The sequence below is a fragment of the Coregonus clupeaformis genome, chromosome 40, assembly GCF_020615455.1.
Source record: "Coregonus clupeaformis isolate EN_2021a chromosome 40, ASM2061545v1, whole genome shotgun sequence".
Taxonomy (NCBI): Eukaryota; Metazoa; Chordata; class Actinopteri; order Salmoniformes; family Salmonidae; genus Coregonus; species Coregonus clupeaformis.
Window position 1 is genome coordinate 22498759 of NC_059231.1, and position 18181 is coordinate 22516939.

The 18181-nt window shown below is 44.5% G+C and overlaps 1 protein-coding gene across 1 annotated transcript; it reads left to right on the forward strand.

Moving 5' to 3' along the window:
- Window positions 1-1453: 1453 nt before the first annotated feature.
- gpr143 (G protein-coupled receptor 143) lies at window positions 1454-18181 on the forward strand. Its single transcript, XM_041883261.2, has 9 exons — window positions 1454-1849; window positions 2623-2732; window positions 8920-9014; window positions 9547-9639; window positions 10155-10264; window positions 10584-10692; window positions 11264-11381; window positions 11537-11804; window positions 17483-18181. The coding sequence occupies exons 1-9, from the start codon at window positions 1591-1593 to the stop codon at window positions 17533-17535; spliced, it is 1215 nt and encodes a 404-aa protein (XP_041739195.1). The 5' UTR covers window positions 1454-1590; the 3' UTR covers window positions 17536-18181.

The window sequence follows — 18181 nt, forward strand, 5'->3', positions numbered from 1 at the left end:
TGACTGACACTTTTCCCTCTGAGTCTTGGATACAAACTGTAAAGCCATGCTTCAAGTGGAGGACTTTTCCATGCCTGGTCATTCATCAGCTGTAGACAGAGTTACATGCAAGTTTCCAAAAATCCAATCTATTTTTGGAAAGAAATTCATTTCAAAAAGCTGGCTGGATAGGCTTATAAATGCCTAAACTTTACAAGGAGGAATTCCAGGCTCATTGAGATTTGCCAGAGAGAGTTATTTGCCAGAAACCAATTTATGCTCCTTACTTTTTCCATTTGGAGGATAAGCTGTTGTCTTCCAGAGGAAACACGCCAGAAAGACTTACTTACTTACTGCATTGTCTGGCATAGGTACACTTGCATCCGGTCCGCCATGAGATCCGCCAATGAGAATAAACTAATCATCCACATGTTAGTTGATTTTTAAATACCCCAGAATTGCTACCCCACATTGACATTAGGCACTCCTTTGCATGCACATTCTGTGACATACATTCTTCATGCATGCGACAAGGTGATTCTCTATCCCAAGGACAGTCCAAATGAAAACATTCTCTATATAAGTTATTTTATCCACCACCAGATGGCAGTAGCAGTTAGATTTGTTCAGTGCAAGATAATGAAAGAGAAGGGAGAGAGCTGCAACAATCTAAAATCATAATAGCCTACTATTCACTATTATGTTGATATAATCCCTTACACTGTAAACCTAACACACACATTACTTTGTGCCTTGTCAGAGAAGGTGCATGGATTAGAATACCATTGTAGCTCAGTTGGTAGAGCATGGCGCTTGCAACGCCAGGGTTGTGGGTTCGATTCCCACCGGGGGCCAGTATGAAAAATGTATGCACTCACTAACTGTAAGTCGCTCTGGATAAGAGCGTCTGCTAAATGACTAAAATGTAAATTTATAAACCCACTGAATGCCCTGTCTGTAATCAATGCAAATTCATTGATCCACAAATCATTTCTACAACGGTTCACCTGCTGGAATGTAGCAGCTCCCCTAGCTACTCAGGTCAGGTGCTGTACAGTAGGCTACTAATAATGTATCTGTCTGGACAGGGTAGGGCCTAGTACCTTTGTTACTGTATTTCAACTTCCTAATGTAGCGTACCTACATTCAAACCACTCCAAACAACTGCATATTATCACTATTGGGTCAATTGTTGTAGTAGAAATGGTAAAAGTTTGCATACTGTGCATTTAATATTTTCTGCTAGGACTACAGCATCTGCTATTTATTAAATCTATGATTCAGTATTTTCCAGAACACACATTGATACAATCTAATTTCCACGTTTTCTCACACTCATAATGCAATGTATACTTAATATTATAGAGGCATGGACAATTTAGTGGAAAAATTGAACTGAACTAAATGTAACCTACGCCTTTTTACAACATTCTTATGTCGGCTCTTAACAATGTGGGGCAGTTAAGCCCTGACTGGAAGGATTAAATAGAAGCACATGATGATTCAACCCGTGATTTTCACTTGAAACAGAGCTCATGCCACGGACTAAATTAATGAATTTTCCTTAATTTTCTCCCCTGACACCGTAGCCTGCTTCTTTCCATCGAGTCCATGATGGCATCCCCAAGGCTGGAGACGTTCTGCTGCCCAAACCGAGACGCATCGACCGAATTTGTCATTACTTTTCAGCCCCTCTTCTTTGGCGCCATTTGCATCGGTAGCGCAAGTTTAAGTTTGATATTTTCCATTTTACAAATTTTGCCCAAACGTAGGGGTTACAGACGCATTGGACAGTACCCTCTTCCAAAGCCAGCTTCTTCGTCGAGAATATTGTTTATCATCAGCATATGTGATATACTGGGATGTGCAGGTAAGGCTACGTCCCGTTACATTTCGTCAACACCTTACGCGTCACTGTCTATACGATGGAGAATTTAATCAAAGTTGTAGGCATACACCAAGTTTGTAATTGTGTCACCCTACTTTACTGTACAATTTTAGATTGCCTATGACAATGGAACCAGATATTGTAGCTAGTGAAACACAAGTTATGCAATAGGCATATTGCTCAATTTGTAGGCTAATAGGTCTCACATGAAAGTCGACACAATGAGACATCAATCAATCAAGCGTCATAGCACAGTGCAGCAGGGCAGCCCTAACAGATGCAGGAAGCAGAAAAGCCCTTATAAACCATCAACTGAGGTCTCTAGTATTTGCATTACACATGTAACCGCAATAAAAAGGATTCCATGACAGAACCACATTAACAAAGTGTATAATAACACCTGAGCCAAATGAGCAACAGCTTTATTATGTGTTTCCAGTGTTAATTGAAACCAGTAATGATTGAACATTATAACACCCTGTAAGGTGTGATTGATGCTATGATGAATTCCATTGACTTTGCACCTCACAAAAATGACTGTTTAATAGACAGATGTTTTATTTATTATGCCCTTCTATTTTATTTCTATGACCTGAGCCATGTTGCATTTGTTTGACCCTTCACTTCTTTTAGGTCTATTCAGTGTATCATCAATGGATACTCATTGACATCCATACAGTCAGGAGCCCTGTAAAACAGATCTTTATAAGATGGTCAGATGTTTTGAGAGGTCTTGTTGTGTTTGTCTCCTCCAGGTATCATAGTGAGGTCATCCATCTGGCTGGGCCTGCCCAACCTTGTCAGAGGGATCAATGTGGCCAACAACAGCGACGTGTGGCCAGAGGTGTTCTGTGTCGGCAGTGCAGTATGTATGATAGATGTTTTCCTGACCATGTGACCTGACCAAGAAAACCGTCTGACCTGGCAGAGGAAACAAATATACAGTACTGGGAGTAACAGGCTAGCAGGCGATATGATCTTACATTTGAAACAGTCACTCGCATGACAAAATGGTGGTTAAAGGGATACTTCGGGATTTTGGCAATGAGGCCCTTTATCTACTTCCCCAGAGTCAGATGAAAATGTGGATACCATTTTTATGTCTCTGTCCAGTATGAAGGAAGTTAGAGGTAGCATGCTAGCAGATACCCATAGACTTCCAGTCATTGTGCTAACGCCAGTTAGCATTGGCTCGCGAAACTACCTCTAACTTCCTTCATACCTAAAGCTTAAAGGAGTTATTTTTTACATTTTTACATTTACGTCATTTAGCAGACGCTTTTATCCAGAGCGACTTACAAATAGGTGCATTCACCTTATAGCCAGTGGGATAACCACTTTACAATGTTTTTATTTTATTTTTTATTTTTATTTATTTTGGGGGGGGGGGTTGGAGTAAAGGGGGGGTAGAAGGATTACTTTATCCTATCCCAGGTATTTCTTAAAGAGGTGGGGTTTTAAATGTCTCCGGAAGGTGGTGAGTGACTCCGCTGTCCTGGCGTCGTGAGGGAGCTTGTTCCACCATTGGGGTGCCAGAGCAGCGAACAGTTTTGACTGGGCTGAGCGGGAACTATGCTTCCGCAGAGGTAGGGGAGCCAGCAGGCCAGAGGTGGATGAACGCAGTGCCCTCGTTTGGGTGTAGGGACTGATCAGAGCCTGAAGGTACGGAGGTGCCGTTCCCCTCACAGCTCCGTAGGCAAGCACCATGGTCTTGTAGCAGATGCAAGCTTCAACTGGAAGCCAGTGGAGTGTGCGGAGGAGCGGGGTGACGTGAGAGAACTTGGGAAGGTTGAACACCAGACGGGCTGCGGCATTCTGGATGAGTTGTAGGGGTTTTAATGGCACAGGCAGGGAGCCCAGCCAACAGCGAGTTGCAGTAATCCAGACGGGAGATGACAAGTGCCTGGATTAGGACCTGTGCCGCTTCCTGTGTAAGGCAGGGTCGTACTCTCCGAATGTTGTAGAGCATGAACCTACAGGATCGGGTCACCGCCTTGATGTTAGCGGAGAACGACAGGGTGTTGTCCAGGGTCACGCCAAGGCTCTTCGCACTCTGGGAGGAGGACACAACGGAGTTGTCAACCGTGATGGCGAGATCATGGAACGGGCAGTCCTTCCCCGGGAGGAAGAGCAGCTCCGTCTTGCCGAGGTTCAGCTTGAGGTGGTGATCCGTCATCCATACTGATATGTCTGCCAGACATGCAGAGATGCGATTCGCCACCTGGTTATCAGAAGGGGGAAAGGAGAAGATTAGTTGTGTGTCGTCAGCGTAGCAATGATAGGAGAGGCCATGTGAGGATATGACAGAGCCAAGTGACTTGGTGTATAGCGAGAATAGGAGAGGGCCTAGAACTGAGCCCTGGGGGACACCAGTGGTGAGAGCACGTGGTGCGGAGACAGCTTCTCGCCACGCCACTTGGTAGGAGCGACCGGTCAGGTAGGACGCAATCCAAGAGTGAGCCGCGCCGGAGATGCCCAGCTCGGAGAGGGTGGAGAGGAGGATCTGATGGTTCACAGTATCAAAGGCAGCAGACAGGTCTAGAAGGACAAGAGCAGAGGAGAGAGAGTTAGCTTTAGCAGTGCGGAGAGCCTCTGTGACACAGAGAAGAGCAGTCTCAGTTGAATGACCAGTCTTGAAACCTGACTGGTTTGGATCAAGAAGGTCATTCTGAGAGAGATAGCAAGAGAGTTGGCTAAAGACGGCACGCTCAATAGTTTTGGAGAGAAAAGAAAGAAGGGATACTGGTCTGTAGTTGTTGACATCAGAGGGATCGAGTGTTGGTTTTTTGAGAAGGGGTGCAACTCTCGCTCTCTTGAAGACGGAAGGGACATAGCCAGCGGTCAAGGATGAGTTGATCAGCGAGGTGAGGTAAGGGAGAAGGTCACCGGAGATGGTCTGGAGAAGAGAGGAGGGGATAGGGTCAAGCGGGCAGGTTGTTGGGCGGCCTGCCGTCACAAGTCGCAAGATTTTATCTGGAGAGAGAGGGGAGAAAGAAGTCAAAGCATAGGGTAGGGCAGTGTGAGCAGGACCAGCAGTGTCATTTGACTTAACAAACGAGGATCGGATGTCGTCAACCTTCTTTTCAAAATGGTTGACGAAGTCATCCACAGAGAGGGAGGAGGGAGGGGGGATTCAGCAGGGAGGAGAATGTGGCAAAGAGCTTCCTAGGGTTAGAGGCGGATGCTTGGAATTTAGAGTGGTAGAAAGTGGCCTTAGCAGCAGAAACAGATGAAGAAAATGTAGAGAGGAGGGAGTGAAAAGATGCCAGGTTTGCAGGGAGTCTAGTTTTCTTCCATTTCCGCTCAGCTGCCCGGAGCTCTGTTCTGTGAGCTCGCAATGAGTCATCAAGCCACGAAGCTGGAGGGGAGGACCGAGCCGGCCGGGGGGATAGGGGACATAGAGAGTCAAAGGATGCAGAAAGGGAGGAGAGGAGGGTTGAGGAGGAAGAATCAGGAGATTGGAGGGAGAAGGATTGAGCGGAGGGAAGAGTTGATAGGATGGAAGAGGAGAGAGTAGCGGGAGAGAGAGAGCGAAGGTTGCGACGGCGCATTACCATCTGTGTAGGGGCAGAGTGAGTAGTGTTGGAGGAGAGGGAGAGAGAAAAGGATACAAAGTAGTGGTCGGAGACTTGGAGGGGAGTTGCAGTGAGATTAGTAGAAGAACAGCATCTAGTAAAGATGTGGTCAAGCGTATTGCCTGCCTTGTGAGTAGGGGGGATGGTGAGAGGGTGAGGTCAAAAGAGGAGAGGAGTGGAAAGAAGGAGGCAGAGAGAAATGAGTCAAATGTAGACGTAGGGAGGTTGAAATCCCCCAGAACTGTGAGGGGTGAGCCATCCTCAGGAAAGGAACTTATCAAGGCGTCAAGCTCATTGATGAACTCTCCAAGGGAACCTGGAGGGCGATAGATGACAAGGATATTAAGCTTAAATGGGCTAGTGACTGTGACAGCATGGAATTCAAATGAGGAGATAGACAGATGGGTTAGGGGAAAAATTGAGAATGTCCACTTGGGAGAGATGAGGATTCCTGTGCCACCACCCCGCTGACCAGATGCTCTCGGGGTATGCGAGAACACATGGTCAGACGAGGAGAGAGCAGCAGGAGTAGCAGTGTTTTCAGTGGTAATCCATGTTTCCGTCAGTGCCAAGAAGTCGAGGGACTGGAGGGTAGCATAGGCTGGGATGAAGTCTGCCTTGTTGGCAGCAGAACGGCAGTTCCAGAGGCTGCCTGAGACCTGGAACTCCACATGGGTCGTGCGTGCAGGGACCACCAGGTTAGAGAGGCAGCAGCCACGCGGTGTGAGGCGTTTGTGTAGCCTGTGCGGAGAGGAGAGAACAGGGATAGGCAGAGGCATAGTTGACAGGCTGCAGCAGATGGCTACAATAATGCAGAGGAGATCGGAATAAAATGAACTAAACATCTGGGAAAGGAGAGAGCCACAACTCCCAAATATAACTCTCCCAACTTCCACCTCAGAAACTATAATTGTTGTAAACTACAGCGGTTCAATGTTTTCTAGGAATAGACTAACCTAGTTTATTCAGCTAGCTAACTAGGTGCAGTATTATTCCGTGAAAAACGTCCGGGCACCTCGTCATAACACACGGCACGAACACACAGAGAGAGCCAAACTAACGTTAGCTAGTTACCCATGTCCCGAATTCCTTGAGCGACTCGGGCTATCAATATGTAAAAAACAAAACACAAGTGTAGGTTATGACTTACCCCTAGCAGCTACTATTAGCTAGCCAAGTGCAAAGCTAGCCACTGAATTGACTCAGCCAGTTCGCGTCTGTTCGCTCGGTCGTTCCAGCTATTGTTTACAAGTAGCTATCCAGGTTGCAACAAGCTTGCTAATTTTCAAGCACAGTAGCCACTTGCTACCTAACGTTAACGGTTCAGACAAGGAGGTTAGAAAACAGCTGAATGGTAGGCAATTATTGTATGTGATTATTGTAGGCAGCCAGCTGGCGTAATAACAGGCACTCTCAGGCGTGAAACAACTATACCGTTGCTAATAGCTAGTTAGTTAGCTAGCTAGAATAGTTAGCAAACTAGCTAGCCATTGCTTTCAGACAAAGAAGAACCTTTCCTTTCACGGCACGAATATAACAACCATCTCATTGCACACAGCAGAGTGTGTTGAGGAGAGTCAGGCGTGTTGAACCAACACCTTTATTTAGAGCATGTGAAATTCCCTGAATAAGTAAATTACTCTGCAGGGAGCATTTAACAACCTTGATCCAGTTTTTGGGCTTGAACACACTGACAGACACTTGCAGAGATGGTCAAGAATACAGTTGAAGTCGGAAGTTTACATACACTTATGTTGGAGTCATTAAAACTCGTTTTTCAACCACTCCACACATTTCTTGTTAACAAACTATAGTTTTGGCAAGTCGGTTAGGACATCTACTTTGTGAATGACACAAGTGATCTTTCCAACAATTGTTTACAGACAGATTATTTCACTTATAATTCACTGTATCACAATTCCAGTAGGTCAGAAGTTTACATACACTAAGTTGACTGTGCCTTTAAACAGCTTGGAAAATTCCAGAAAATGATGTCATGGCTTTAGAAGCTTCTGATAGGCTAATTGACATAATTTGAGTCAATTGGAGGTGTACCTGTGGATGTATTTCAAGGCCTACCTTCAAACTCAGTGCCTCTTTGCTTGACATCATGAGAAAATCAAAAGAAATCAGCCAAGACCTCAGAAAAAAAATTGTAGACCTCCACAAGTCTGGTTCATCCTTGGGAGAAATTTCCAAACGCCTGAAGGTACCACGTTCATCTGTACAAACAATAGTTGCAAGTATAAACACCATGGAACCACGCAGCCGTCATACCGCTAAGGAAGGAGACACATTCTGTCTCCTAGAGGTGAACGTACTTTGGTGTGAAAAGTGCAAATCAATCCCAGAACAACAGCAAAGGACCTTGTGAAGATGCTGGAGGAAACAGGTACAAAAGTATCTATATCCACAGTAAAATTAGTCCTATATCGACATAACCTGAAAGGTCGCTCAGCAAGGAAGAAGCCACTGCTCCAAAACCGCCATAAAGAAGCCAGACTACGGTTTGCAACTGCACATGGGGACAAAGATCGTACTTTTTTGAGAAATGTCCTCTGGTCTGATGAAACAAAAATAAAACTGTTTGGCCATAATGACCATCGTTATGTTTGTAGAAAAAAAGGGGGTGACTTGCAAGCCGAATAACACCATCCCAACCGTGAAGCACGGGGGTGGCAGCATCATGCTGTGGGGGTGCTTTGCTGCAGGAGGGACTGGTGCACTTCACAAAATAGATGGCATCATGAGGAAGGAAGATTATGGATATATTGAAGCAACATCTCAAGACATCAGTCAGGAAGTTAAAGCTTGGTCGCAAATGGTCTTCCAAATGGACAATGACCCCAAGCATACTTCCAAAGTTCTGGCAAAATGGCTTAAGGACAACAAAGTCAAGGTATTGGATTGGCCATCACAAAGCCCTGACCTCAATCCTATAGAAAATGTGTGGGCAGAACTGAAAAAGTGTCTGTGAGCAAGGAGGCCTACAAACCTGACTCAGTTACACCAGCTCTGTCAGGAGGAATGGGCCAAAATTCACCCAACTTATTGTGGGAAGCTTGTGGAAGGCTACCCAAAACGTTTGACCCAAGTTAAACAATTTAAAGGCAATGCTACCAAATACTAATTGAGTGTATGTAAACTTCTGACCCACTATTATTCTGACATTTCACATTCTTAAAATAAAGTGGTTATCCTAACTGACCTAAGACAGGGAATCTTTACTATGATTAAATGTCAGGAATTGTGAAAAACTGAGTTTAAATGTATTTGGCTAAGGTTTATGTAAACTTCCGACTTCAACTGTACATAGGCATATTTGAAATAAAATAGATTATACCTACATTAGTTACATCAAGTTACTTATTCAGGAGAGATTCTATACTCTGTTTATAATCATGTATGATGCTTGTTGAAGTATTGTTTATATATAGTGTGTTGTTCTGATGTTGAGTCTGGTTTTGTGTTCCCCAGATGTGGATCCAGCTGTTCTTCAGTGCATCCTTCTGGTGGACCTTCTGTTACGCTGTGGACGTCTTCCTGGTGGTCAAAAGATCTGCAGGAATCAGGTAGACTATACTCTCCTCCTGCTATCTATCACATTCTGCTATTTACATTTACGTCATTTAGCAGACGCTCTTATCCAGAGCGACTTACAAATTGCTATATCACTTCTATATCAAATCTGTTTTCTCTCAATATAGTGTAGACATAAAACACTTGACTATATCTCCAGTTGGGGGAAAGTACTACAGCCTCTGATGTGCGCTATCATCAATCTGTAGTCTTTCAATATAATATAGCTACAACTCCTCAATATAAAACTCCTGTCTTTCCAGTTGGGGAAAAGTACCACAGCCTCTGATGTAGTGCAAAAACAAATATTGTGTTGAATTATTAATACAGGCCTAATGATATGCCACTTCCATTAGGCAGCGGATGTGTACATCTGCTCTTCAATTCTGATACCACTTATCTCAGGGCTTTACTGTGTATCTCATATGTAATCAGTGAAATATTGTGTGCAGTATACTATGTGTGTGTCTGTTGAAAGCTCTGCCTGGCTGATGACATTTGATGTGTGTCTTGTTGTTCCATCAGTACCATCATCCTCTATCACATGATCACATGGGGTCTGGCCGTGTTGCTGTGTGTGGAGGGTGTGGCTATGCTTTACTACCCATCCATCTCCAGGTATGTCAACAGCTTCCCACTGGGCACAGGCGTCAATTCAACGTCTATTTCACGTTGGTTCAATGTCATGCCCAGTGGGTTGGCTGTGTCTGTTACATCACGTTTGTGTTGTCGTGAAATGCACTGAAAATGTAGACTTGTGACTGTTTACTTTACTGCTGACTGTCAACATACTGGGATGAGTGAGCGTTGTCTCAGGATACATGATGATAAGGAATGTATGATATTGTGCTAACTGGTGTGGGTTGTTATTTTCTGTGCAGTGAGAATACAGTGAATAACACAATGTTTCGCTTTTGTCCTTGATGTTAGACCAGTTTTCTGTGCATTCCAAGACCTGTGCAGTGCTGGCAGTTAATTGCCATATTGTAGTTAAATAACTGAGGATTGTGGTGTGCAAACCCAACATCTCTCTGTACTGCTTCTCCTGTGATCCTTCCTCCCTGCATGGAGGATACGTGCATGGTCGTGTGATGTGTAGTGCGTTTCTCTCAGTGTGCTCTCTCGTGTTGCAGCTGTGAGAATGGCCTGCAGCATGCCATTCCTCACTACATCACTACCTACGCTCCTCTACTGCTGGTGCTTATAGTCAACCCTACACTGTTCGCCAGGACTGTGTCTGCAGGTCAGTTCACCCTGCCCCTCCAGCCCCAGCTAGCTCTTTATGATACAGAGCCCTGGACAAGCAAGATGCTTCCCAAATGGCACCCTATTTCTTATTTAGTGCACTACTTTTGACCAGGGCCCAGCACACTCATATCAGATATTCCATACAGAGATAAATACTAACAGCTCTATTGTTGAACTGTAAAGGCCTACAGAAATGTGATTTTATCTCTAAACGGTTTAATCTTTCATAGCTATTATTTTTCAAAATAAATGTTTTGTGATGATCATAAAAATAGAAAGAAAGTAAAAAGTGAACATTTGTATTTTCCATTCAGTGACAGCATTATTGAAGGGACGACAAGGGATCTACACAGAAAACGAGAGACGCCTGGGAACAGAGATAAAAATACGCTTCTTCAAAATCATGCTGGTCTTCTTTATTTGGTAAGACCAGAATATTGCATTTCATTGTGGTATACACAGTATGCAGTCTATACAGTTTCTCCTTGGTTCTGTCGTATTGTGTTCTGTCGTATTGTGTTCTGTTGTGTTGTGTTCTGTTGTATTGTTAGCCAAACAGCATGCAAATAGCTTAATGGCAAGTTAAATGGTTATGGAGGAATCTATATTACAGCTCTTGGCAACAAAGTCACCTTAAATTTGATTAAGGCAACTGTCCTTCCTGACCGTCTTTCATAAAGCCCATGACCTTCCTCAGAGAGGTCATACTTATAATGCTGTAGTGTAAATCCATGTATTTCTAAAAAACACTTTCAGAACATTATGAAGACCCAAGTTTCCAAATGGAATAACTGGCAAAACTCATTTGCATAATACAAAATAAGCCTCAGTAGAAGAGGTTTCCTCCATGTTCAACATTTAACGAGTATCAGACCACTACTCATTCTCTAATCGACAATAGATCTGTTGACAAATCCCTTTAAAAAGTATTGACGTTCAGTATGCTTTCCTGACATTAATGTACAATACCTGTATCATGATTCCCACTTTTCAGCTGGCTTCCCAACATCATCAATGAGAGCCTGCTGTTTTACCTGGAGATGCAGATGGACATAAAAGACGGTGACCTGAAGAATATACGAAACACAGCCCTCATCACATGGTTTATCATGGTGGGTTCACTTTGTTTACTATAATGAAAATGGATTCAATCTTGGCCAAAAGCTTTTGTTTGTGTAGCAAACTTGTCCAGCACCAATGTTAGTGTGTTACACTGAAGGCTCAGGTTTGTTCATATCTGAGGGTCTCTGTGTTCTACTGTTTCCAGGGAATCCTGAACCCCATGTCAGGCTTCCTCAACACGTTGGCCTTCCATGGCTGGACGGGCTTCGACGTGGACTGCAGCCTGCAGAGGAGAAGGGAGCTGGCCTGGGACTCAGCCTCCACCTCGGCGGCTAACGTGGGGGGCTACAACCCCATCGTGGGCTCCACCCTGCTCTACCAGAGCCACATCCAGGAGGCCAAGAACATGACCGGCAAGAACATCAAGGGCAATGGGCAGCCGTCCTCAGACACCATCAGCGTCCTATCAGAAGGTAATGGGCATATGTGGACGAGCGGGGAAAATGCCAATAGTAACTCCCCAGCGTATCAGGGCTGGTGAAACCTGTAATACCCACACTGGTCATCATTATCATCTAGATTCTACAGTGCATGGTGCTGCCAATAAAGCTGCTGTTGGTGCGTTTCATATTATACCACCGTAGGTTTGGTTTTAGATCATGTCAAGATCAAGTCATAGATGGCTTCAGACTCATAGGGAATGTGCCTCACTCACCAGGCAAAGGTTCCCTTCCTTATTCGATCTACACACAATACCCCCTAATGACAAAGCAAAAACAGGTTTTTAGAAGTTTTTGCAAATGTATTACAAATAAAAAACTGAAATACCCTTTACTAGGTACTTTGTTGAAGCACCTTTGGCAGTGATTACAGCCTCGAGTCTTATTGGGTATGACGCTAAATCAAAATCAAATTGTATTTCTCACATACACGAGTTTAGCAGATGTTATAGCGGGTGTAGCAAAATGTTTGTGCTTCTAGCTCCGACAGTGCAGTAATATCTAACAAGTAATATCTAACAATTTCACAACATATACCCAATACACACAACTAGTGAGGAATGGGATTTAAGAATATATACATACAGTATCTCACAAATGTGAGTACATCCCTCACATTTTTATAAATATTTGAGTATATCTTTTCATGTGACAACACTGAAGAAATGACACTTTGCTACAATGTAAAGTAGAGTGTACAGCTAGTATAAGTGTACATTTGCTGTCCCCTCAAAATAACACAACACACAGCCATTAATGTCTAAATCGCTGGCAACAAAAGTGAGTACACTCCTAAGTGAAAATGTCCAAATTGGGCCCAAAGTGTCAATATTTTGTGTGGCCGCCATCATTTTTCAGCACTGCCTCAACCCTCTTGGGCATAGAGTTCACCAGAGCTTCACAGGTTGCCACTGGAGTCCTCTTCCACTCCTCCATGACGACATCACGGAGCTGGTGGATGTTAGAGACCTTGCACTCCTCCACCTTCTGTTTGAGGATGCCCCACAGATGCTCAATAGGGTTTAGGTCTGGAGACATGCTTGGCCAGTCGATCACCTTTACCCTCAGCTTCTTTAGCAAGGCAGTGGTCGTCTTGGAGGTGTGTTTGGGGTCGTTATCATGTTGGAATACTGCCCTGCGGCCCAGACTCCGAAGGGAGGGGATCAAGCTTTCCACCTTCTCCACTGCGGTCCCGTCGATGTGGATAGGGGGGTGCACCCTCTGCTGTTTCCTGAAGTCCACAATCATCTCCTTTGTTTTGTTGATGTTGAGTGCGAGGTTATTTTCCTGGCACTACACTCCCAAAGCCCTCACCTCCTCCCTGTAGGCGGTCTCGTCATTGTTGGTAATCAAGCCTACTACTGTTGTGTCGTCTGCAAACTTGATGATTGAGTTGGAGGTGTGCTTGGCCACGCAGTCATGGGTGAACAGGGAGTACAGGAGGGGGCTGAGCACGCACCCTTGTGGGGCCCAAGTGTTGAGGATCAGCGAAGTGATGTTGTTTCCTACCTTCACCACCTGGGGGGCGGCCCGTCAGGAAGTCCAGGACCCAGTTGCACAGGGCGGGGTTCAGACCCAGGGCCTCGAGCTTACTGATGAGCTTGGAGGGTACTATGGTGTTGAATGCTGAGCTATAGTCAATGAACAGCATTCTTACATAGGTATTCCTCTTGTCCAGATGGGATAGGGCAGTGTGATGGCGATTGCATCGTCTGTGGATCTATTGGGGCGGTAAGCAAATTGAAGTGGGTCTAGGGTGACAGGTAAGGTAGAGGTGATATGATCCTTGAGTAGTCTCTCAAAGCACTTCATGATGACAGAGGTGAGTGCTACAAGGCGATAGTCATTTAGTTCAGTTACCTTTGCTTTCTTGGGTACAGGAACAATGGTGGCCATCTTGAAGCATGTGGGAACAGCAGACTGGGAAAGGGAGAGATTGAATATGTCCATAAACACACCAGCCAGCTGGTCTGCGCATGCTCTGAGGACGCGGCTAGGGATGCCGTCTGGGCCGGCAGCCTTGCGGGGTTTAATGTGCTTAAATATCTTAATCAAGTCGGCTACAGAGAAGGAGAGGCCACAGTCCTTCGTAGTGGGCCTCATCACTGGCACTGTGTTATCCTCAAAGCGGGCAAAGAAGGTGTTTAGCTTGTCTGGAAGCGAGACGTCGGTGTCGGCGACGTGGCTGGTTTTCTTTTTGTAGTCCGTGATTGTCTGTAGAACCTGCCACATACGTCTCGTGTCTGAGCCGTTGAATTGCGACTCCACTTTGTCTCTATACTGATGTTTTGCCAGTTGAATTGCCTTGCGGAGTGAGTAGCTACACTGTTTGTATTCTGCCATATTCCCAGTCACCTTGCCATGGTTGAATGCGGTGGTTCGCGCTTTCAGATTTGCGCGAATGCTTCCGTCTATCCACGGTTTCTGGTTAGGGTAGGTTTTAATAGTCACAGTGGGCACAACATCACCTATACATTTCCTGATAAACTCAGTCACCGTTACAGTGTATACGTCAAAATTATTTTCGGAAGCTATCCGGAACATATCCCAGTCCGCGTGATCAAAACAATCTTGAAGCGTGGATTCCGATTGGTCAGACCAGCGTTGAATTGTCCTTAGCACGGGTACTTCCTGTTTTGAGTTTCTGCCTATAGGAAGGGAGAAGCTAAATGGAGTCGTGGTCAGATTTGCTGAAAGGAGGGCGGGGGAGGGCCTTATAACCATCCCGGAAGTTCGAATAGCAATGGTCGAGGACTTTAGCAGCGCGAGTACAACAGTCGATATGTTGATAGAACTTCGGCAGCCTAGTCCTCAAATTTGCTTTGTTAAAATCCCCGACTACAATAAATGCAGCCTCAGGATATGTGGTTTCCAGTTTGCATAAGGTCCAGTGAAGTTCTTTGAGGGCCGTCGCGGTATCGGCTTGAGGGGGGGATATACACGGCCGTGACTATAACCAAATAAAATTATCTTGGGAGAGAATACGGTCGGCATTTGATTGTGAGATATTCTAGGTCGGGTGAACAGAAGGACTCTAGTTCCTGTATGTTACTACAATTACACCATGAGTCGTTAATCATGAAAAACACCTCCGCCCTTCTGCTTCCCGGAGAGATATTTATTCCTGTCTGCGCGATGAACTGAGAACCCATCTGACTGGACCAATTTCAACAGAATATCCAGAGAGCCATGTTTCCGTGAAACAGAGTATGTTACAGGCCTTGATGTCGCTCTGGAAAGAAATCCTTTCCCGTAGTTCGTTGAGCTTGTTAACCAAAGACTGAACATTAGCGAGTAGAATACTTGGAAGCGGTGGGTGGTGTTTGCGCCTCCTAAGTCGAACCAGCAGGCCGCTCCGAGTGCCTCTCCTCCGCCGGCGACGTTTTGGGTCAGCCGCTGGAATCAGTTCAGTTGCCTGGGGAGAGCAAACAAAGGATCTGCTTCGGGAAAGTTGTATTCCTGGTCTTAATGCTGGTGAGTTACCGCCGCTCTGATATCCAATAGTTTTTCCCGGCTGTATGTAATGATGCAAAACACTTTCTGAGCAAAGTTTCCTAAGAGCTAGTCTTCTTCGTCAGCACCAGCTGCGCTATAACCATCTCTTGGCACACCTGTATTTGGGGAGTTTCTCCCATTCTTCTTTGCAGATCCTCTCAAGCTCTGTCAGGATGGATGGGGAGAGTCGCTGCACAGCTATTTTTAGGTCTCTCCTGAGATGTTTGATCGGCTTCAAGTCCGGGCTCTGGCTGGGCCACTCAAGGACGTTCAGAGACTTGTCCCAAAGCAACTCCTGCATTGTCTTTGCTGTGTGCTTAGCGTCATTGTCCTGTTGGAAGGTGAATCTTCACCCCAGTCTGAGGCCTGAGCACTCTGGAGCAGGTTTTCATCAAAGATCTCTCTGTACTTTGTTCCGTTCATCTTTCCCTCGATCCTGACTCGACTCCCAGTTCCTGCCGCTGAAAAACATATCCACAGCATGATGCTGCCAACACCATGCTTCACCGTAGGGATGGTGCCAGGTTTCCTCCAGACGTGACACTTGACATTCAGGCCAAAGAGTTCAATCTTGGTTTCATCAGACCAGAGAATCTTCTTTCGCATGGTCTGAGAGTCCTTAAGGTGCCTTTTGGCAAACTCCAAGAGGGCTGTCGTGCCATTTGCTAAGGAGTAGCTTCCGTCTGGCCACTCTACCATAAAGGCCTGATTGATGGAGAGCTGCAGAGATGGTTGTCCTTCTGGAAGGTTCTCCCATCTCCACAGAGAAACTCTGGAGCGCTGTCAGAGTGACCATCGGGTTCTTGGTCACTTCCCTGACCAAGGCCCTTCTCCCCCGATTGCTCAGTTTGGCCGAGCGGCCAGCTCTAGGAAGAGTCTTGGTGGTTCCAAACTTATTCCATTTAAGAATGATGGAGGCCACTGTGTTCTTGAGGACCTTCAATGCTGCAGACATTTTTTGGTACCCTTCCTGTGCCCCGACACAATCCTGTCTCGGAGCTCTATGGACAATTCCTTCGACCTTTCCAAATCATGTCCAATAAATTGAATTTACCACAGGTTGACTCCAATCAAGTTGTAGAAACATCTGAAGGATGATACATGGAAACAGGATGCTCCTGAGCTCAGTTTCGAGTCTCATAGCAAAGGGTCTGAATACAAGTAAGGTATCTGTTTTTTGTGTTTAATACATTTGCAAAAAAAAATTAAAACTTGTTTTCGCTTTGTCATTAAGGGGTATTGTGTGTAGATTGAGGATATATTTTTATTTAAACCTTTTTAGAATAAGGCTGTAACGTAACAAAATGTGGAGAAAGTCAAGGGGTCTGAATACTTTCCAAATGCACTGTATAGTGTTTCTAGTGTAAAAACATGTTTTCACTTTGTCATTATGGGCTATTGTGTGTAGATGGGCGAGAAAAAACATATTTAATCCATTTTGAATTCAGGCTGTAACATTTCAAAATGTGGAATAAGTCAAGGGGTATGAATACTTTCTGAAGGCACTGTTCTGTTTTTGTGGTATAGTAGAACATGTATTGAACAGGGATGTGCTGCTGTATATTTTAAGTCCATAATGTCAAATATTTAAAATCTTCTAATATTTAAACAGATTTAGTGAGTTGTTTGTGTGCACAATTTCAAGATGTACACCGATATTGAATGTTTTTGATTGATGTTCAGGATCCCTGACAGTCATCCTTACTTTTTAATAAAAACCCCTTAAGAAAAATAAATTATCAAGGCTTTAGTGTTTCTTGTTCATGAATATGGCCCTGCATATTTATAAAATCAACAGAAAAAAGTTAATCATTATGACTTTCAAGGATCTTCTATCTCATGGGAATTAAGTTTCAATATAGAGGTGAAAATTGTTGGCCTTGTTTTCTTTAACAAGAGGATTCAAACATATATTTGAATTTCAGTCTTGTCTAAACTATTCAAAAATTCCCAAAATACATTTGTCAATCATTTTAAACATATGCCAGATATGCTATTTGTATGAAGGTGTTGTGCATGCCTTGAATGAAGAGAGAGCAGCAGCAGAGGACTTGTGTTTATTTTAGGCACTTTGATTTGAAGTGTAAGAGAAGGGATATACTGTATGTACCCCCTTAACACAGTCATCTCCCTTATCCCCTATTTTGTCTTGCTAGGTTCAGAGTCTAGTACAATTGAAATCCACATTTCCACTGAGCACCAAGACTGAGGATATAGACGCAGATGGATAATCGTTGGGAAGTTCTGCAAGGCACTAGGAGTTACAAGCTGCTGCATCACCTGCTGCCAGCCTCCACTCTCCTGCACCTTGTTTTTGTTTCTCCCTCACTGAGTTTTAGACCCTGTCCCTGTCCTCTGTTTGAAAACATTCAACTCATAGACAACTCTTTAGATCCACCAGCAGTGTTAAAAATGATCTGTCTACCTGTACCATTTCAGTTCTTTCGCTCTTAAGAATTGCCATTTAATTACTGTAGCACAAATGTTGGATGTTATCACAGAACATGACACATTTGGTCGCCAGTCTGCTCCTCATTTCCCCCGTGTCCATACGTGACTGGACCCAAAGGGTTTGCCAGTTAATTTGCCTCAGCACTGAACACACACAGCCCTCTTAATCACAATTTGCTAAAAGACAGTGTGGTGTTACATTATTGAACTATCACCTGTACAGTAATGGAATAGTCCCCAAGGCTACCTCACTGTGTCTCATGTTCAGTTCAGATAGTCAATATAACCTACTTAATTTTATAACCCTGTTGGAGGGGGAAAGTTTAAACGTAGTGTATTTGAGGTTTAAAAAGACTTCTGAAGTTTGTAATTTGCACTTCAGACTTGATTTTCCCTTACGAAAA

What these genes read in the sequence shown, in the direction of transcription:
- gpr143 (XM_041883261.2), top strand. Translation starts at nt 1,591, where the DNA reads ATGATGGCATCCCCAAGGCTGGAGACGTTCTGCTGCCCAAACCGAGAC. An exon ending in AAAAGATCTGCAGGAATCAG is followed by an intron (nt 9,015 to 9,546) that starts GTAGACTATACT and finishes TTGTTCCATCAG; the next exon opens with TACCATCATCCTCTATCACA. An exon ending in CATCAGCGTCCTATCAGAAG is followed by an intron (nt 11,805 to 17,482) that starts GTAATGGGCATA and finishes TTGTCTTGCTAG; the next exon opens with GTTCAGAGTCTAGTACAATT.